The sequence below is a fragment of the Ascidia mentula genome, chromosome 9, assembly GCF_947561715.1.
Source record: "Ascidia mentula chromosome 9, kaAscMent1.1, whole genome shotgun sequence".
NCBI lineage: Eukaryota > Metazoa > Chordata > Ascidiacea > Phlebobranchia > Ascidiidae > Ascidia > Ascidia mentula.
The window spans coordinates 1,842,895-1,864,403 of record NC_138574.1 but is presented as its reverse complement, the minus strand read 5'-3'; the positions used below and the strand labels follow the sequence as shown (position 1 = coordinate 1,864,403).

At 39.9% G+C, this 21,509-nt stretch overlaps 1 protein-coding gene across 2 annotated transcripts; it reads right to left on the bottom strand.

Annotated features, from left to right (window-relative positions):
• Nucleotides 1–385: 385 nt before the first annotated feature.
• Nucleotides 386–19,798, bottom strand: LOC145913253 (uncharacterized). 2 transcript variants are annotated; one of them, XM_083000847.1, is made up of 36 exons: nucleotides 19,664–19,798; nucleotides 19,348–19,619; nucleotides 18,766–18,892; nucleotides 16,464–16,582; nucleotides 16,105–16,212; nucleotides 15,618–15,889; nucleotides 14,944–15,131; nucleotides 14,398–14,593; nucleotides 14,005–14,125; nucleotides 13,673–13,945; nucleotides 13,295–13,472; nucleotides 13,125–13,238; nucleotides 12,902–13,067; nucleotides 12,077–12,285; nucleotides 11,496–11,704; nucleotides 10,651–10,851; nucleotides 10,270–10,397; nucleotides 10,071–10,205; nucleotides 8,767–9,942; nucleotides 8,559–8,707; nucleotides 8,082–8,266; nucleotides 7,461–7,669; nucleotides 6,987–7,170; nucleotides 6,390–6,509; nucleotides 5,871–6,022; nucleotides 5,229–5,409; nucleotides 4,728–4,895; nucleotides 4,286–4,427; nucleotides 3,887–4,052; nucleotides 3,303–3,492; nucleotides 2,726–2,902; nucleotides 2,207–2,305; nucleotides 1,909–2,148; nucleotides 1,375–1,589; nucleotides 977–1,163; nucleotides 386–622 (listed from the first exon to the last, which is right to left on the bottom strand). In XM_083000847.1, exons 2-36 carry the CDS (start codon nucleotides 19,564–19,566, stop codon nucleotides 407–409), a joined length of 7,119 nt encoding a protein of 2,372 aa, XP_082856973.1. In that variant the 5' UTR covers nucleotides 19,567–19,619; nucleotides 19,664–19,798; the 3' UTR covers nucleotides 386–406. The 2 variants fall into 2 exon arrangements, with proteins under 2 accessions (XP_082856973.1, XP_082856972.1); XM_083000846.1 differs by having other exon boundaries at nucleotides 19,348–19,593.
• Nucleotides 19,799–21,509: the final 1,711 nt, after the last annotated feature.

Here is a 21,509-nt window from a genome sequence, read left to right as displayed (position 1 = left end):
AAGAACTGGTGAAAATACAAAAAGCAGTGTTTGTGGTCGAAAGACACTTTGAAACGCCGTGAATGTCCAACACAGTGTCATAAAAAATTTGCAAGAAACGAAAAATCTGGATTCGTTTGAAATTTATGTTTGCAAGTGACACAATTTACTGTTAGTTGAAATGACGATATTTAGGATAAACAGATGGTAAATTCCGCGTTAAACAATCCGTGATTGTTTGCTTATTCTGAAATTAACAGAACCTCTGCACAGAATTGAACTTAATGTTTACAAACAAAGCTTCATGCAAAAACGAAACTAAAGATACGAAAAAATGAAACTGAAATTTCAAAACTCTGGCTGGGCTGCAAAACATGCTTCAGTGGACAGACAAAGTGCACACCACAAACGTCACGAAAGTCTGACGTCACTCGTCGTCTAGCAACTCGTCTCCGCTGCTTTCCGAATCGCGTTCGTCCTTTTCGCCGAACATCGACGTCTCAACGGCGTCACCTAGTGCCGAGCGACCGTACTGTCGCGCGTCCAGGTCACGTGACATTAGACGCAGGGTAACGACTTGGGGGACGTCCTGCAGTCCAGCTATAATCAGGTGCCCGTTCATGGCAATCGTACAGCAGCTGAACTGTTGATGCAAATGGCTTTTCAACTTTTAAAGTTTGCTTCAAAATAAATAGAACGCACTTGCATTAAAACCTTGTGTTTTTAAAATAGAAGATACGAATTCAGCAATAAACCCCGCACTTATGGTGCTTTGTTGCTTTGTCGAGTTGCTCAAGTCCAAAAGATTAGTTTTTTGTCCAAGAGATTTAATGGCACAATAGCTTTGTTTAGCTGACCCGACAACCTCTTAATGTTTTGTCGGTACCCATGCTATTTTCACTTCTGTATTTATTGTTAATTTGAGTTGCAATTGCTCACACAATGATACTGATTTGATTTTTCCTGTTGTACGCAAACAGCCAAAATCATGACTCACCGGTACATCCGGGGTGAACTTCGATATGACGTATTCCCTTTCCAAGTCCCACAGAGAAATATCGTGAGCGAACAAAATAGCTCGGGTTGCCGACTTGGTGAGGTACACGCCCGTACGCGGGTACTTCCCCTCGCCTCTGCGCATGCGTAGACCCTCGTATCCAGGGATACGTCTGTGGGAACCCTTCCTGTGGGGAAATTGACTCAATTTAACTAATTGTTTTGACGTCCCATGCGGCCAATAAATATTTTATTAAATGGAAATTTGAAGGGTACATGTGGTGCTAGCTAGAGAATATATGTATACGTATTGTCAATACATTGTTCTCTTCAGGTGTGATAAAGTCCTGAACTTTGAAATAACAGAAAAGTTTATTCACAGAACATATTTAAACTAACTTGAATGGTTCCCAAATCTTGATGAAATTATCTTCGGTGGCAAAAACGATTCTCGAAGCATTTTCACAAACCGCCAACCCACAAACCAGAGGCTCGTTTTTTAGTCGTCTGATGACGCAACCTTGACGCAAGTTCCACACGCTCAGGTATGACGTCTTCGTGACGTCATCGTAGTTTGTATGGACGAGATGGCAGCCCCGATGTGTGAGTTTTGCCTTTAAAAGTTCGTTGGTTTTGAGTAGTTTAGCTTGAGAAATTCCATATAATTTCAGGAAAAAACAAAACACCTGATGAGTTTGATTGATAACAAAAGAAAATTATTCGCGTTTAAATGAAATATTGGAAATATTCAAATAACTTACAATTAATAAAGGATTGTAGAAATACTCTCGAAAAAGTTGTCATTGATATAATTAACTTTAAATGAATTATGTAACAAAATCTACAACTTACCACCTACATTTTTATCCTGTCACATTATTAAACGTGTTCCACATGACCCTATGACAATAATTAAACATAGGATTCAATAACCTGGTGCAATAAAAGCATTGAGTTCTTGCTGGTCAAGGTTCTTATATGTCTCATCTCTTCCACGTCAATCACAGCCACGTGGCGACCGTAAAACGAACACAAGAGGGTGCTCTCGTCCACACTCAGCATCGCTTGATCAATCAAGCGTGACCGCTCGTCTTCCGTCAAGTGACAGGGGCTTCCCCCACTGTGGGAATGCGTATTGTTGCTTTTCGTCGTTTTTTCGCGATGCGGTTTTGCCTGAGTAAGATTTTTGTGTGATGAAACTTTTCTCTAATCCGGAGCAGTACAGTGATACCTTGGAGTCCCTTTTTCTCCTCCGCCTCTTGTCGTTTTCTTTTGCCTCGTTTTCTGCGATGACGTATTTGCTGAAGTCAAGGGGTATGTGAGACATTACCTGTTGAAAGTTTTAGGTGATGAATGACAAGTTTGTTAAGGCTTTAACAAGATGTATAGATGATTTAGTAAAAAAATTTAGGACTTTTTATAGTCACGGGTCCCCGTAACAACATCATCAAATCTCATTACTCAAGTTTACCTAAAACTCTTATGACTCAGTGAGTTGTGCATTTTTTAGTCGCATGAAAAGTGTAGAAAGTACAAAAGAAAACATTTATTTATTTTTAAATGATAAGAACAACAAAAACTAGGAAACAAACAAAGCACATAATTAACTCAAATTTAAATTAAACTGCTCTTGCTCATTCGTGGACCCGCTGGAACCATATCACGGGCCCATTGGGATCCACGAAACACGGGTTGGAAATCATTGGTTTAAAAGCTTAAAATTCCTATTAAAAAAACCTGATATTTTTACCATTCCGCTGATGAGACTCCAAATGACGAAGTGACTGCGGTCATGTGACACAGCGAGCAGCCTATCAGAGCCAAGCACGTGATATTCGTTTGGCGGGCAAATCGTGATCTCGACCGGGTGAAGTTTCTTGGAATATTTCTTCGTCCGCAGATCGTAAATAAAAATCGTCCTGAACACCTGGTGACGTCATGGTACATATGATGTCACAACAAACAGTAACACAACATATCTTTAATATAGTGAAATGTTTGACATTAAATGTAGGCCTGTTACTGTTCTCATGTCTCGGTATAATTACACGATAAATCGAATTTTGTTTGTAACTATTTAACGTTGTGCCTTTGGCCCTAAAACTAATGTTTAATCAATTTGTATGAAATTAACAAATTCAAGAGGAAAGTTTTCGTAAATTTTTTAGCGCAGTACAAGACGTAAAAACAGCCAGTTGGAAATGATTTCTAGAACCGACCAACAAGAGGGTTTGCTTACAATTGCAAATTTGGCACTAGTCTTGAATTAAAGAAAATCATGCAAATATCAGAGAGTCAACAACCATCAAAATATATAAAAATCTTACATGGCGTGACGAGTCTTTCGGGGAAATCCCTCGATCGGATAGAATGATAACCTGAACATCCTTCACAACCACGACGTCATTCTTCTCCAACAACCCCCGCTCAATACTAACAGCTTCCCCTTTGCACCTACCCCGCGTAATGTTCCATACAGTGATGGGTCCGTTGTCCAAACCACGAGCCACCACGTACCTGTACAAACGCAGCAAAACGTGGAGAAGTATTCAAAATGTTGCTAATATTTTATGCTTAGTTCTTAGTTAACACTAAGTGATGATAAATACATTGTAGTTTTTAAACGTTTACAAGTTTACAATATGTGCAGCAGTTTCCCAGCTTTAGAATTTACATTTGGGTTTGATTTCTATGTTGTGCTGTCTCTTCGATTTATTCTATGTCAAAAATAATTAAATACAAACTACGGAACACGAACACGGCCTTTACTTTCTGTTTTTCGTTGTTCAAATTCTACGTCTGTAAACGACATATGGTCCGTTTTGCGTTTATCTGTGTCTAAGTTGTCGACTATACACATCCTCATGTGTAAAATTTATCACATACTACAGAGCAAAAACGTATTATTTACTTGCTGTTTGAGGCGAGGGGATAAAATTCTCCGATTCCAACCGATTCTTTTTTCACTTGAGTTCGGCTTAAAGTTTTGTCGTCAATCCTTGCCGCTAGGTTGTGCACTCGCATCGCTGTGTCGTCATCGCCGATTGTGACGCAATATTGAAGATCTACGCAGCACCCTGACCAAGATTTGCAAAGATTTGGTTTGTGAACAAAATAAAGAGAAACAATAACGGTTATTGGAGTTGAAATCAAAATAACCCAGGATTTAAGTTTTTATTGCGTCACGAACACCTGAAATAGACACCTTTCTTTTGCGTGGATATTATACAGTTAAACACCTAGTTTCTTGGCCTGAAAGACGTTTTAGTAAACAATCTATTGTTGATTACAGTATTCGGGTTTAACTAACCAGAAGACGAGTGCGAACTTTGACACGCCATGTGTTGGTGCTTCCCCGTTTCTACGTTCCAGACCCCAACTTCGGATCCGACCGAACCCCGACACAAGGCGATCACGTGAGAACCGAGACGATTCACAAAAACGTCGATTATCTAAATATAAAAATGTAATATTGTAATTTGGGTAATCAAGAAGATTTGTTCAGTAAACAAATCTAAAGCATTAATGCTGGATTAAAATCCACCACTACACGGCAAGATCAATGATTAAACATTTTTGGAAAAAATATTAGTGCTCCTGGAGCTGCGTTATCTTTAAAAAGATGTCAACTTAACTCAAACACTACAAATACAGAGCATGGCCCACAGACAATTCCCAAACAAATAACAAATGTTTGAATTTAACGGAAAAACATGCACAAATTTGATAATAAAAACACATCAAACTCCTACTGAATCTTCCGGACACGCTCGAATGGTTCTCACGTGACCGAAGTTGATAGAATCGTAAAGTTCAAAGGTCACCATCTCGTGTAGTCTCATGTACTGACGTTTGCAAGCGATGACGTAATATTCACGTGACACTTCGACGTGAGTGATGAGTGCGTATTCGTTGTGTGACTTTGAAAAGTAATTTCAAAGGATCAATTGATTTTGTATTGAAATTTTATGGATCGAAGGAATGTTGTTTGCAAATAGGTAAATGTTAAAAAACAACTTGTATTAATTTCCTTTAATTATAGCTTTCATGTTTCAAGAAAAACGCAGATACATTTAATGTGCACAATGTATCAAACGAAATATTTTTTTTAATGTTTGGTAAAGCGAAAAAAAGATCTATTATGCATAGCAAGTATAATGATCGAAACCGCCGAAAAATAAAATTTCAACGAGTAATTTACAAGATAAATTGCATCAAAAACAATACAAAAAATAATTCACTTATTATCTTACCTGTAGTTTCATCGTGTTCAGATGCTTAGGGCGACGCACATTGTAAACATAAGCCTCGTCACTAGAGTGGTAAGATATCAAAACGTTGTTGCTACGCGACGTGCGAGCAAGAAGCGGTGATTGGTCGTCCCGCAAGGTCACATGATCTGGCGAAATGTCGATCTTGTGGAGCATTCGAACTCTGCATCGGTCAAAGGTCAATATAGGACATATGTACCTCGCATAAGCAGAGTTTTCTAAACTGGATGCTCGGATGTTATTGCGATATAAAACAGTCAAAATTAATTCGTTAGTTGTTGCGATGTAAGTTGATGCGTTATTTGTTTTCTCTCAGTAATGTTTCATGCAAAGGCATGATTGGCAGGATCGCCCCACTGCGCAAGTCCTTACTTGGCGATCACAGCTAACATATCGCGATCATTAGGTTTACAGGCTTGGCAACCCAGGCAATGCAGCCTAGCTGGATCAGCCACTTTTTCTTGTAATTTGTTTTCTGTTAACTTTCACACTGATTAGACGGAAAAATTAATATAAAACAATGCTCGAAATGAGGCTAACAAATAGGCGCCAGTGGCAATGAAAAACCTGGCACAGAACACTAAAATAAAAAAAATTTCGTATACACTGCGGTGTGACACTTACTTCTCGAGGTCCCATACTTTCATGACACGTGCGGTGTGACATATGACAACCAGGAGTGGCAGACCGTCACCTGCGGCACATGCCACTAACCGATCGTTTGAATCGGCCAGTGATAAAAGACATAGGAACGTTCGTAAGCAACGAACTTCAACCTTGAAATGGAGAAAAAATAAATATGGTATTAACCCGATGAAAAATAAACAGGTGAAGTTTTTTTTTAAATATTTATTGTTTTCGATACTTTGTACCAACAACATCCAGATATTAAGAATTTTTTTGAGCAAGATTTACAGAAATATAAACTGATTTAAATCGATAGAAGATTACATAAAAAAAATTTTAAAAATATTAAAAATACAACAAATTGCTCAAAACCTATGAAAAAAAATATCAATAAAACCACAGGAGGTTATGTCTATATCAGGCATTACCAGCTGTCAATCATTCAAACACAAATAATAAAAGCAACCAATTGAAAAACACCCTAGAACAACAAGTTTAAATGTTTTGTTGTCCAACCTTGTTCTGTCCAGTCACAATAATGACGTAATTGTTTCCCATGCAGACGGCCAACGAAGTCACGTGACGGGAGATACCGGTGAACGTCGAGCAAACCCGACGGGAAAAAAGATCCCATACCTGGAAAATAAAACTTGGGGTAAAATTGGACGAAAAAAACGATTCAACAAGATATTGTTTTTGAACAAAACCCATGATTTTAAAACTTATAATATATCTGATTTATCTGATCTTGTTCTATAAGGACGTGACGCAGAACTACAAACCCGGAGTCGTCATCCGAACCCATAAGTTAAAGTGCGATTAATGATAACAGGACAGGTACTGTAGGGGGCTTTTAAACAACTAAGAAGGGGTCACCACAACCTTTTCTATTCTTGCAGTTTCCTTAGTCAAATGTAGAGCTCTTTCGGCTTCTTTTTCAGATTTGCGGGGTCTCTTTTTCAAGTGAGGAACAAGAATTGGCAGATCAGTCAAATGTTGTAAAATCAGTGAAATGTGCCTGGGGCCGGCATTAGAGTACAGTCTGTGTTTTAAGTTGGACCAAAATTCGGGTACAATTACAACGAAAACTTTTTCGCGCACAAGAAATCCAACCTTGAGAGTTTGGTCCCTGGAAGCTGAGATAGCTCGTTGTCCGTCGGTAGTCATGGCAACGGCGGTGATGACGTCACGGTGACCTTTGTGGAGGTCGTAGAGAATGTCTCCGGGCGTGGTGAGGCAAGTGCCGGAGGGGACGAGGACAGGGAGGGAAGATCTTCGACACTGACCGATCAGAATTCTAAACAATGAGTCGTTTGTTGGGTAATAATGGTATTAGATCAGTTTTCTTCTTTGTAGAAAAATTCCCCGTTCTAAACTAGTTTATTTCTTCTTTGTTTCATAAATTGCACAACCATGCATTTAACAGGTAACTAGTAATGTTTCGTTGGCTTTTTTGTACACAGCTTGGAGCCCATTTGTCCTACTTTAAAAGGATATGGGGTAATGAAATCAATTATTTTCAAACGGTAAACAGAATTTTGATATCTTTTGGTTTTCATAATTTAAACTTTGCTTCAGCCCTTCTACCTGCATCTAGGATATTTCCTTGGGTCCATGCGAGCCAGTGGTTTATCTTTCTTGAGAATCAAATACAGTCTCCCCACTAGTTGAGCTGCGAGCTGGGAAGGATCGCACTTTAACACAGCCCGGGAAAGATGCAGACTCTCGGCAAGAAGGCGGAGATCGTTGTCACCGGGGTGGAGTGACAGTGCAGCTGAAATGTTCTCCATCAAACTCTGTAGCAATATCGCAAACGATATGAACAACTGAACAACGACCTACTGAGTACGTTGACTTTAGGTGAATGTTTTTTATATTTGGAAGTATTTCGCTGCAAAGAATAGGCGTTGACAAGGTTCAGCAAACAGTAAAAACAATTCCGGAGTTATGATTTTGAATTATCCCGATTGTCAACGATTCGGAATCTAAATTAAGGGCGACTGGAAATTTGCCCAAAAATGTTTTTGTAGGTTTTTAGAGCTCCCTTTTTAAAGGGTAATAATAAACCAACACAGAAGTATCCACATTTCTCATCACTCAGGAGGGTGTTTGATATCCCTGTCTGTAAATATCCACAAAGATACGTCAATGGTATTTACATGCGAGGAAAGCAAGTAGTTCATCAAAACCAGAGCCACTCCCACTTACTTCAAATGAAACTCCGATCATTTTAGCCAGGAGCCACTCATAGTTGCAGAGCAAGTCACTTTTGATTTCAGACAAATCGCGACTTTTCAGGTAGTGGTGACAGGATTCGTTCAGCCTTCTTACATTGTGAATAGTTTCCACTGAAGAAATTGCACCAGAAACAGTCTCTTTGCCGGTTGCTTTCTCTGTAGAAATAAATAAATTGAGTCGTTTATGCTGACGAAATGTATGGAGATTTACATCAGAGTAAAAATTGTAACGAAATAGTGAAATATTTTTGCAATTCACAAATCAATAGGATAGTTCGCATATGTTAACTACAATACGATGACAGACATAACAACTACAGTTTAAAACTTATCATAACAATATTACAGTATTCGCAACAAGTATACCTTTAAATTTTTCTACGAGTTCAAGTTACACTACAGTTTCATTAGATTAAAATGATATTTTTCGGTAGATTTTTTGTAATACCTGAGATATCGGCATGTTTAGCATGCCAGTAAAGCGGCTGACACGTGTCATGCTTGTGTTCACCGGGCGTGCCACTTGCCACTTGATCACTGAAATACTTCGACATGAGCTGGTGAAAGTATGTCCTACTTTCAGGCTGTGACATGTATCTGTTCCAAGACAAACAAATCAAGGAGACATAATGCAAGCCATTCTATGCCTGGCTCACCTGATGGTTGCAACGCGGGAGTAGATTTCATGTCTCCACTTCAACGTGGCAATGCGATCGGCTCCAGTTTCCAACAAGCAGAAACGTAGATCCGACAAAAGGCTTTCCCACAAGATGGCGGGCAAGCGTTTCACCTCCACTGCAATTTCGGGGGTTTTCTTCGCTTTAGGGGAAGTTTTCGTATTAGGGACTTTCCCTGCCACTGGTTTTTGCCCCCCTGATCGGCGTTTGCCAACATCCGGGAGTGCGCTTCGTTCCAACAGCCCTCCCAGCCATTTAGCGACGTTACGTTCTAACGATAACAAGCAAAGCATGTCCGATGACGTCAATCCGTGGAGTGATGACGTCAAAAAGCAAGCGCAGGCCAATACAAGAGCACGGCCGTGATTTTCCTCAAAATTCCGGAACATGGAATGAACAAATTCTTCTATGGTTTCCCCTTTGCTGGGCAACTGGCTCTCACAGAAGTCGCTTCGTTCGACTGAAGTCCATTTTGATGCTATTGAGGCGCAAATGGCGACAGCTAGCGGATGGGGACAACCACGACATTTATCCAATAACATATCTGTCTGTTTAGCTGTAAGTTGGCGGTTGAACTTGTTCATTTCCGAATCCAGTACTTGGGCTAGAGAAGTCTGGTGCTCGTTAGAATGAGAGGTTGGTAGGTTTTGATGCGTGGGGTTTTTCCCTATCAGAGGTGGAACGTGTATAAAATTGGGCGGGAATTCCCCATTACCGTCGCTCTCAACTTCGCAACGAGCGCGTATAGACTCGAAGCAGTCATTGTTGGGGGTTGTATCGCTTGACTGCAGGGGAGGGCGCGCGGTCATAGAAACTACAAGCTTTACGAACTTTGGCAAACGCTCGGGAATCCAGTTGAGTTTTCTCGCGTCGTGTTCGTTTGAAATTCCGTCCAGGTTATCGATAAATAAGCACAGTGGCTGCTCTTTCCGGGAGAATTTCTTCAGCAAGTTGGTAAACTTCACAGAAAGCGACCTGAAGTCCAGGTCTTTCAGCTTGCTCGGTACTGGCTTGTTGATTTTAGCAGTATGCTTCTTTGCGCCCTCCACTGCACTTGCAACCTCTTCAATATCATCCACTATGTAGCGCAATTGGGTGCAGATGCTTGCTAGCAAGGTTCTGGGTTGGGTGGATTCCCCAGTCACACCAACGCTCCTAAAGCGAAACAAAACCATTGTTGCTTGACGTCATGTATATATTGATGACGTCATATATACATAACAGTTAAAGAAACAGTCAAGTAAAATTGAATTCATACGCTGTTGCTGTATTGTGAAACACACCTGAATATCACTCTGCACAGTAAGAAGTCTGTTTTATGTTCTGATGACGTCATCCAAGAGTTAATCAACGTCATCGCTCGACTGAGTACGGACGATTTACCTACCCCGCATCCACCGTAAACGACCAGGGGCCTCCTGGATCATACGAGTGGTTAGTGCACGTAAGTGCAGACGAGTAAATGACCTCTATTAACCCTACCTGCTTCTTGATAACCTCAAGTAACCCCGAATGACTTTTAAAACGCCCTTCCTATCGCAACAGTTGGCTGCAAGGTCACGGGCGAATTTCACGTGGTCCAGCGCTTCTTCTGTGGCAAAATTGCGGTTCTTCAAAGGAGACAAAAAAATGTTAACTTTGATGCGGATTAATTCAAGATTCAAAATCCCTGATTAAACATACTGTGATGCAGTTACTATAACAATTGTCACATCATCCTTATCAAAATTTAAAACGAAATGACTTGATTTAAATTGCACATTAAATTTTGGCAATAAACTTGTTTTCATCGAAATTTTGAAACACATATGCTGCTGCTGGCAACGAACTACTAAGTTTGAAAAAACTAAAAATACCACAAACCTCCACATTCATCTGCATGCGTTCCAGCGCGTTGGAAATCTGCATTGTGCAAACGTTGTAGAAATCCAAACGTAACCGGTCAAGGTACAAGTTCCAAGCACGCACGTCCTCATTTTTGACATTACCCGTGTCACGTGACGTGTAAGCTTGCTTCAATTGGTTCCAGGCCAAGGGATAATCACGATGGTTGGTGTAACCCACCTGCGAACACGATATATACGTGTTTGGTTACTAACAATTTATGTATTTTAGGAACACAACTCACGGGTTTTCTCATAATTCTGAGTATAAAGAGACTGACCCATATTGTTATTAACATTGTCATGTTTAAAAGAAGACGTTTCGGCAATTCAAACTGATGATGACAAAAGTTTTTGCCGAAACGTCTTCTTTTAAACATGACAGTGTTAATAGCAATATGGGCCAGTCTTTTTATACTCAGAATTATATATTTTGTTTGTAATATTAAGTGTGCTTGATACAATGCAAATCATGGACATTATTCTGATGACAAAAAGGCAGGCCTATACTGCAGAAAACATTAACATGGATTTTTATTCGGTAATAACTTGTACCATCAAAATGGAGTGGCCGACCTGGCTACAAGGTTATTTGGGGTTGACCTTCCACGTCATGATCATTGCTTGCTTGTTGTTATAATGCACTGGTTGACATTTTTCATTCGCCAATAATGTTTCTACATTCCCTGACATTGAAGTTAATCCATTGTATTATTTAAATAGATCATGACACAATGTCAACAAAATCATATTTTCTGTCCCGTCACATAGGTTTGCGCACACAACACATTTTCAAACACATCTTCTATCTTTTTTACCACCGACCTGTTCTACGAGATCGGCCTTGAACTGTTTGAGCGAATCCACATGGTGGCGGTCGAGAGCATTTGTTTGATTCACGGGAAGGAAATATTTCGAATTATCGTCGACCTGCATTTCGTTGACGTCCGCAATTTGACGGTGGAACCAGAAGCAAGATTCACTCGTACTGATGACTCCTCGCGCAAGGGCTAAACACGACTCCTCAACCACCGCTGTGAAAATAAGTGTTTGCTTCAAAATGGATTAAACGTTTGGTCAAAAGCAAGGTTTTATGCAATTTTATAGCACAGAACAAACTGGAGACGAATGTAATGTTTGAGATCATATTTTCATCGATGATGAAGACATCAAGTGAAAAAACAAAACTATTGTGTTTTTGTTTATATTTTCTATAATCTTTTGTTGCTCTTTGTCTGTGATTAGTATCCAGGAGGCTCTTCACACAAGTAACATACAGAAGAATCAGCAAATCACTAATCAGCTTGAAACAAAAGTATCAGGATAGCAATAATAATGAATAGTTAACTGCGAATTTCTCCCTCAACCCAAAATCACATCTAAAGTATTTCAACTTCCCAACTTACTCGGAGTTAAAATCGATTTCTTCCACCCAATGATCAGATCCCTTTCCTCCGGCTTGTGATCTCCAAGAAGATTTGGATCCGAGTAATGATGCAGGATGTTGCGTATCCGGTTCTTCACCTGTATCCATAGTTGCTCCTCTCTCCTCACCTTTTCGTTATCGGGACGTTGATTGGCGCACGTCACCGCAGCGTAAGTTTTGTATTGGGATCTGGATAAAATGAAAAGGGTTTCGTAAATGTATTGGAGGCGAAAATGTGCGAATGCTCGTATATATATCCTTATATGTAGAAGCAAGGCATATGGAAGCCGAAAGAACCATATTGATCACTGAGCTGCAGACAGCAGTGCACACTGTTTTGACCTGTAAGATCTCATCAGTGCAGTTGGTTACTAAAGCTAGCAGGCAAGTTTTAATTAAGCACTTCCGGATTTCTTTTGTGAAAGTGCAATGTGACATCACAGTCGTAAACATACGGAAATCGCCTGGTTGACAATTAAGCAACCCTGAAATATCAATTAAGAAACACAGAAGTTTTGTGCCTGGTTAGTAGCTTCATTTTTGATCCAACTACAAATGTAAGACTACTTTAAATTTAACAAGCCCGCGAAACTGGCATTACGCATAGAAAGGTTAACAATATTTTTGCTGTGAAAATCCTTGCGACTTTAATAAGGTATTGTAATGCGATCGGGCGTACCACCAGTGGTGAGGTGTTTTTTACAATGTCAATTATTTGAGAAAAACCAATTTTTGTCTCGGGAGGTTGAGTAAAAAACTTTAGCTTGAGGTCAAAGATCAAAGCCTCATACTATCTGATAGTTACTTGATAGACTTGAGACGGTAAATCGGAGGTTTCGCGTTCTCGTCCAACCAATACCAACACAAAAGAACGTTCTTCTTTTCTTGAATGCGCCGTAACTTCTCGCGCTGGGCCGTTATTTGTCCTTCGATGTTACCGGTATTCACCGCAGTCTCATGGGATTCGCGATCTAGATTTTTCGTGGCCTTTATTTTTATTTTACTGATTCATGACGTCACAATCTTACTTGATCTCGTGGTGACGGATGATGACGCAGCAGTAGTATTTGAACTTTTTACAGTTTCTGACGTCACGCTGGATGACGTAGATTTCTCATACACTTGACTCCCAGCAGAGGATTCTGACAATAGAAATGTGAGTTTATTTAGTATTTATTGCAATCGTATCGATTTTTACTGCTTTTCTCGTCGGATGAGTCCAGAGTACCGCTTGCAATACTTCTCTTCATCTGCAAAATCGTCATGTCGATCTCATTTATTTCGTCATCAATTGACCCCATTATGACGTCAAAAACACGAGGTTCGAGGGATTCGGGTATGGTTGGATGTAAATTCCTCCCGTCGGTCAAAAAACACTGCCACAAAAATATTTCCCGTGATATCCTGTGGACAACTTCGTCCGGTAAATGTTCTGATCAAACCAGCAAGGTTTTCACAGCAAAATAGTGTACATTTCCGTGCTGTATTGTATGGGTAGAAATACGTTGGAAAACTTTTATAGCAATACGGTGGAGACAAATAATTAAACAATCACAAAACACTTTCCTCTCCTCACCATAAATGTACTTCCTATTCCCTCCATCTGAGCTCGTTCAACTAAACTTCTTCTCAACAGAGAAAGGGAATGCCCCGAATCCACGAATACCCTGCTCGCGTGCGCCTCCAGCGGCGTATCGCACAATTCGCTCGGTAAGGAGTTGAGGTCGATTACTTCCAACGTCACATTCCTCTCGCCGCAAAAGTGACGTAATCGTGACGTAAGAGTGTCGTGGATTGCGTTTCTTTCCACGCCGGTGTCGAGACCAGCTGAGCTGATGTAGATACACACCTGTGACGTCACAATTGCGATTAACGACAACTGGTGAGAATATTTATATGTTGTGTAACCTTTCGCTTGACGTAAGGAACGTGGATTGTGACGTCACCGTGGTAAATGCGCAAAAGCGAACTGCGCAGATCTTCTGGAGTTAAGTAAGGAGGAGGGACTGGTGAAGGGCTTGGACAAGATCTGAAAAGTGAATTTTCTAATTGACCTACAACAAAAACCGGTATGTTTTTGATTAGTGTCAAATGAAAATTCAGCAAAATTGTCATGTAGGACTGCAGGAATCAGCTTGTGTTGCTTAGTGTTGACTGGCAGATCTGTCTTTAACATATCATTTTTACACACAGAAATAAGATAGTGTTAAATAACGAACAAGTCCCAGTTGGAATCTTGCAACAAAAATATAATTATAACAAGGCAGAAAAATCCTCCATTTCCCAAAAGATGAATCTCACATTTCATGTTGTTTTAATGCTGGGTTTGGTGAAGGAGTGCAGGGTGGTTCGGTAAACGTAGTATTTTGACGTGACAATGACGCATTCGTGACGTCGTCGGGTAAGGTCGTGACGTCAGACATAAAACTCTCGCGACGCGACCGGGTGGGGGAGGCGGCGACGGGCGACAGCCAATCAGAAAAGAGGGAGACCTCTCCTGGAACATGAACAAAGTTTTAATGGTAATTTTTAGTTGGGAATAAAACTATATTAAAATAACAAATTTGTTTCTAAAAACTACAGTATAACAACTGACAAGGTCTTGAATGAAACTTCAAAAAGTAAAAAAGCTAAATTACGCAATGTGGTCTAAGTGAACAGGTACAAAAAGTGCAATAAAACGTTTAAAATCATAATCTTACGTTTTGATCGCCATTTTCTAAGACCTGTAACTATGAAAGTTTATACAGACAGCTATCTTTGTGGCACTTGAAACGGCGCCAAGGCCAAAATGCTCCTGAGAACCACATAAAGGCACAACACCAAAAAAGCGCACATCAAAATTACCTATCGGCACTTCTTGATCCGGCTTGGAACCTCGTCTTTGTACATTATGTACATTAATCTCCGATTCTGACGTCAGTAAATCTTTCGAAGGAGATGTAGGGATTTCGTCTGACAGCAACGCCACTGTCGATTGTTGTCTCACAATGCCCCTTTGTGACTTCACTTCGGGTATTTCTGACAGCTGAGATCTGCCCAAAGTATACAAATGATACCGGATGTAAAATCTCCATTTTTATCACTGATGTACACGTTAGCTTGTGTACTGGTAGGACGCATCGACATCAAAAATCGAGCATATAGGATACTATCTTTTACATTGATTTAATAGTCCACGCTGTATATCTACACATTAAAAAATCAAAAAGTAACCGCATTTCGAATAAACCTTTTTGTGTAGTTTATGTTGGACACTGACAATGCCTATTTCAGCGAAATATGTTTGTCTTTAGCAAGAAAGCGGACTGATTTTGGCCTCATACGGAAATAAACATTTCCATGCTACTTGCAATACGATGGATTATGACAAAGCAAATTTGTCGTCTTGTCAGAAATTTTGTGCTTCAGCTTTCCATTTTTGTTCCTTGAGTATTAGCAAGTGATGTAACCACGTATTTGTATAAAGTACAGTACTCGTCGGCGTGTAAATTACGTCACAAACAGCATTATGACGTCACCTTCTTCTCGCTTGTTGCATCAGTATTGTGACGCTTTTCTCCGACTCACTCCAGCTCTGTTGGAATACGGATCCTTGTCCTTCGTCGCCTGCGGTCGCCGGATATTTGGATTTCCGCTCATCCGATTCGTCCACGTCGATCCAATCAGTGAAGCCTGTATCTGTGCTAATGCAGATCGAAGGCCGTGACGTCAGAGGGGGTTTAGGGCGGGGTTTTGGGGGAGGGGTCGATGGCTGAATGGGTGGTTTGTCATCGTCCACTTGTTTAATTTCCTGCAAAAAATAGGGGAAACACCTTGTTTGCTTCATCACGATAGAAAGCTCCGGGTTTGCAGATTTCCAATGTAAGTTATGTATCTACCGTGAACATATTGATTATAATAACTGACTTACGGTAACATGACATTTTGAAATGCGGTGTTCCTATTATAGTATTATACGATAAAATTGCTCCGGTTTTCGGGAAACATAGAAATCATCAACCCAACCTGATTCGTCACTTCCTGCACTGAAGAAACTTCACTGAGTCGACGAGAAACACAATCCAAGTTGTCTTGATAAACGTCAACACGAGATGTCGCAGTGGAGCTAAAGTTCTGCAATCAAATATTAGATGATCGGTCTGGGCGCTCGTACTCATGTACCAAAAAAAAAACCTGTCCGGTATTCTTGCCCAGGATGACCAGGGTTCGAATCCCGGTGTGGCAAAAAATCAAATTAAAACTCTCTTTTCTGTGTGACTAAAAAATTTATTATGATTGAAAATAAATGTGGGGACATCCTGATACAAGGTGCATAAAAATGAAAATTTTGAGTGTATGACGTAACACAAGCGTTTGTGACGTACGAGAGTTGAATGGGAGAGCGTCCTGGAGTGGTTCGACCTCAAACTCCGAATCGCTTCTTCGTCGTAACTTTCGCGACTGTTCAGTGATCTTTCCTCTTCTTCTATCGCCTTCGATTGTTCTGAAACAAAGCAAAACTCGAAACCACTTTTTTAACAAAAAAATTACCTAATTATTATTGACTTCAAGTATTGAACAATTGAGATCTAAACCATAGACTGCAGATGCTGGGCTAGCGATCATTGTATAACTCTTCAGAATATGCCCACAGGGCGAAATATATTCCAAACAACAACCAGGCTGATCCTGTTGTCAAAAGCTAGTGCTTCGTGTACTTAAACATAGTTTGTACATTTCATAATCTGATAAACGTTCATTGATTTTTCATCAATGTTCCAATCATGCCATACGTAATACACGCAGTTCTCGCGCAACAAGGCAGGGTCGCGCCACTACGAAGGCCTTGAATTTGGAATCTAAGTTGTCATATATCGTTGATAAGGTACAAGGCATTCATATTGAAGGTATCTCCAAGTGTCGACCCGACGGTGAGGTTTAAACAGTGGCCTGCTGGTGTACCCAGGGTTGCAAGTTCAAACATCACCGGGAGCCTGATTTTTCGTATCTCGCTCAGACTTATTCCTTGTTGTAACAACCACATAAACCATGCCGGTAAAGAATGTTTTCAAAGTTTAGCAAAATTAGCGGCAATTACACGTCGAGTGAGGTTAATTTATACAAAGTGCGAAAGGCTTTTGTTTTCAGCAAAATGTATAAAGAAAACGAATCAATTGTATCGTTCGGTTGCAAATGTTAATGTTTGTGAAGAAGTAGTAACAACAGCACCACTTGAAACGGAACATCGGTAATGCGTTGCCTTTTACTCATCAAGCCAGCTTGGAAATCAAAATTCACGAGAGCAAAACCTATTTACTCAATTTAAGGCTGTCTGGAGTCTAAAACGCGAATTGTATTCACAGGACAAGTATTCAATATTTTCTTTTGACACGTGTTTACCGAGACTCCCACACAGGTTGTCTGTGCGCCTTGGGCTTGTCAACAAACGGCTGCAAAGTCAAATATGATCACAACGGACAGAAGCTTTAGGTTATCTCTCGACACGGATTAGCGATATGTTGGTTCGCATTTGTGCGATGTTCGGTATACGAGTTCAAGTTTGGTTCAGAAAAAAAAATTAAGACCAATTCGAAAGCTCGCAAAAATCTTGAAACATATCGGTGGTGCTAATGGTGATAGGCAGATTAGTACTGACCCCACAAATATTTACGAGCTGCACACGCACACTTTACACCGCGTTACCATGACAACGACAGGTTATAGTAAAGGATTGCAACCATGTCACTACAACAATCTGGAAAGATTCAAATTTCATCCGGAATTGGTGACCTGTTGTAATTCTTTGAACGATTTTATGGCGGTAAGGTTTAAACAAACTTGCATGGCAACACAACTCACTCGGAATATATACACAGATCAAGATGCACAGTTATAGCGCGCGCTTACATCAAGCACCGAATTCGCGTGTCGTCTATCAATTTTCAGCACCCCCAACAGCCCACTTGAACGCTAACCCCAAACAAACCACAACCATATGAAGATAAATCGATTTTTTCCAAAGCCATACCGGTTCTGTAGCGAAAATACCACTTTGGTAAGGGTTTTGCTGTACTGGAGTTGAACACAATGGCCCTTACAACTTTAAAACTAATATGAGATTCTGGTCGGTTTGGGCCAAGCAAGTACAACTAATCCAATGGTTCGATGGTTTGACTCGAGATACTGACCCTTGACCCCAGGTTTGTTGACATTTGAACTTTTGCTTGCGCGTTCAAACTCCAACCGTGACGAAAATAAATATGTTTTTAGATTGACAACTCGCTGGTTTTATTACAACTGCATGCGCGATTACTTCTTTGGCAAACTTGTCCCTTATTGTTAAACACCACTTAACTTGGCATGTGTTTTGATTGAAAATTAAACTAGTAAGTATTTACAATGACAATTGCTTTGGTTTCATAGTTTAAGTAAGCAAAGCAATTATAATTGTAAATACTTCAGTTCAAATAATTATCCATTATCACTTCATCAATCGCTCTTGTTCTTAATTGATTAGAATAAAAATGTAACCTTTTGACAACAATTATGTTACAACATGGTATTAGTCAAGATGTGTATCAAAGCCAATGTTGTACCTAGCAAAACAGATCGAGATGCAAAACATGTACATGATATCCACAAAACAACAACATCACAATAATCAACAAACAAAATTATAATCCTCACCTTCGAATGCCAGACTAACTCTCCTCTCGTGTTGCTTCAGAAGTCTTCGTCGCAAATGATCCACAATTATTTTGTCGTTTTGCTTGCTCACACGTCTGATCGGCAATTGCCAGTGGACGCCTTCGTTCTGTACAAAGCGAGACTTGCCTTAAGCATTAAAGCGCTTGGGATCTAAACTGTCGAGGTAAATGCCTCATTTCAATCAGGTTGCTGTTGTTTCACATTTGTGCGTTAAAATATGCAGTGTGTTTGACGAGAGGTTTTAAACCGTAATAACAAACAAACCAATTTATGTAAAGGTTTAGTCCTGTACAAATCGTTTGTTAAAATGCTGAGCCCGAATTTGTAAAAAAAATGTGTCACAACACGTTTTTGGAAAGTAGTTAAATTCAAGAAATCGTTTGGAACTAAGGGCTGTTGCCCTATGGCAAAGTATTCAATTACCCTGCAGGAAGCTCAGATTTTAGAATTAAATGCCCGCAGTTGTTGGTGTTATTACGTAAACAATGCTCAGTATTTCCAAAAAAAACACACTGATTTTAAAATTGAAATGAACATTTTCATAACTTGATCAATACTGACCACAACGGAAGGTCGTCTGCCGTTGATTTTTGGTAACTTCAATGGCATTTTTTCTTCCATCTCATCTGGTGTGAAGTCCTTCGCAAACGTTTCTTGCATGGCAAGAACGGCGATACTTTTGGCTCTTGAACGTGCGTGGACACTTTGTCGGCGTTCGGCGCGCATCAATGCCGGGTTGATCGGGGGTAAAATGATCGCTTTGCGGGAATTGGGGTGCATGGAGTGCCGCCGACTCGCTTCTAGTACCTGTGGTAAGAGTTCAAGAGACACGTCTACTTGATAAATTTAAGCACTCTTCTTTTAAAGACAATCTTACCCCAATTCTCAGAGCTTCTTCCAAGGCCATTTGTCTGCTTTGTCGACGCTGCATGTTCTGAATAGCGTGTTCCATGCTGGAGGTTGGATGTTATCAGAAACTTAGCATAAATATAATTACAAAATCATCTGCAACTGCCATTAAAATGTACCATGGTGGGTATAAGTTATTGTATAATTGGTATTAGAAGTTCTGCTGCTAACAGAATACCTAAAAATAACCCATTTCTCTAAAATATTCGTCAAATTGACATGACATAACAACAAACTAATAAACTCCACACCAAAATTTTCCTCTTGAGTCTCCTGCTTGTTTAAAACGTACGCCAATCACTGTATCAATGTTCAAGCCCCAATCGGCTAATTACCAGTCATTAAACAACTTGTCGCAATCGTAAAAAATGTTGAAGTGCCCAAACATCGGAATGCGGTGAAAACGTCGTTATCTGCCTATCGATTGTGACGTCATAAACAAACTGGACGAGACCGATCTGGCCTGGTATACGAAATTTAGCTTAATTTAATTGTTTTTCAATACATTGTAATTACCCTAGGCCTTTCAATTATGTCTGAAAATACGTAGAACTTCGCAATAACTGAAATATACGCACAACTACATAGTTTGTAGTGTTTTCCATAAAATAATCGGACAGTTTCGCCAGATAAAGCCACAAACACGTTTTGTATCAACACACGCAGCCTCTGACATGAAAAATTCATGCCTGTCTCACTCCACAAACCGAGATCTGTGACGTAACAATGCCAACAATGGATGTTGTTCTTTATCTAACGCGCTCGCGATAAAGAATGGCCAACGTGATCTCAGACATTCGCTTTACGTGTCCACGCGATGTTTTCATAGAGTTAGCGAACCACATTGTGTCGGACTGGCAAATTTATTGTAATTCGTTTAATCACAAAGCAGCGGGCTGTGGTGTTATTCTACCGATACAATCTTGCGAGTTTAGACAAAATCTATGCGATTTAAAGTGAATAAATCTCCTCACCAGTTACCTCTGTGTAGTTTTATAAATTAGTTTTGATGTCAAATGATTAAAAAGCGATTACAATCTTTCGAAACGGAAATGTTAAGAATCTTATCTTGACTCCAGATTGTTCAAAATTCCAGAAAATAGGTTTTCAGAAGACTTCTTGACTTCTTTATGGACCAAATAAAATAACGTTATTTAGGAACATAAACAACAGATACGACTCTCGATCATCCAAAAAGCCGTTTATTTCCACAATTCTAAATTAAAAACAAACAAATGTTTTGGTCACTTGGTGCGTGTGTTTCATCAGACCATCAACAATTAATCATGTTTTGATACTATATAAACAGCACATTGTTTATACCGGGTGAATGCATACAATTGGTCAATGCATCAGTATATTTAGGTTAACACAACATGGTCTTTGTAATCCACCAGGCGTGGGACATATCGATAAATCAACAATTGTCTCGCTTTTCACATTTAAAACAACAAAATCAATCAGCAGATGGGAGATTACGCAACACCGGATGCCCCAAAATGGAAAAGTGCATCACCAACTTCTGGTAAAGCTTCAAATGTTCGGTGATTACGTATCAAAGTATAGCAATTATATCGCTGCTAATGTACTAAGTCTCGATGCGAATTCACCAATGGTAAAAAGGTTTGTAAATCTTACTTAACAGACACATGCAGCTTGCATTATGACGTGTTAATTAGTTAAATGTTTATTACCTCATAATAGTAACGTCCTTAAAGGTCGTTTTGAATGATCCCTGGTTTCTAAGTTTAATTGCTATTTCGGTTGGTAACTTCTATTGCGATGAAAGAAGAGTAGCGGGCAAGTGCGTATCG

What these genes read in the sequence shown, in the direction of transcription:
- LOC145913253 (XM_083000846.1), bottom strand. Translation starts at nt 19,738, where the DNA reads ATGGAACACGCTATTCAGAACATGCAGCGTCGACAAAGCAGACAAATG. An exon ending in GCAGACGACCTTCCGTTGTG is followed by an intron (nt 18,893 to 19,347) that starts GTCAGTATTGAT and finishes CGCTTTGTACAG; the next exon opens with AACGAAGGCGTCCACTGGCA. An exon ending in TTGAGGTTATCAAGAAGCAG is followed by an intron (nt 10,206 to 10,269) that starts GTAGGGTTAATA and finishes CGTATGATCCAG; the next exon opens with GAGGCCCCTGGTCGTTTACG.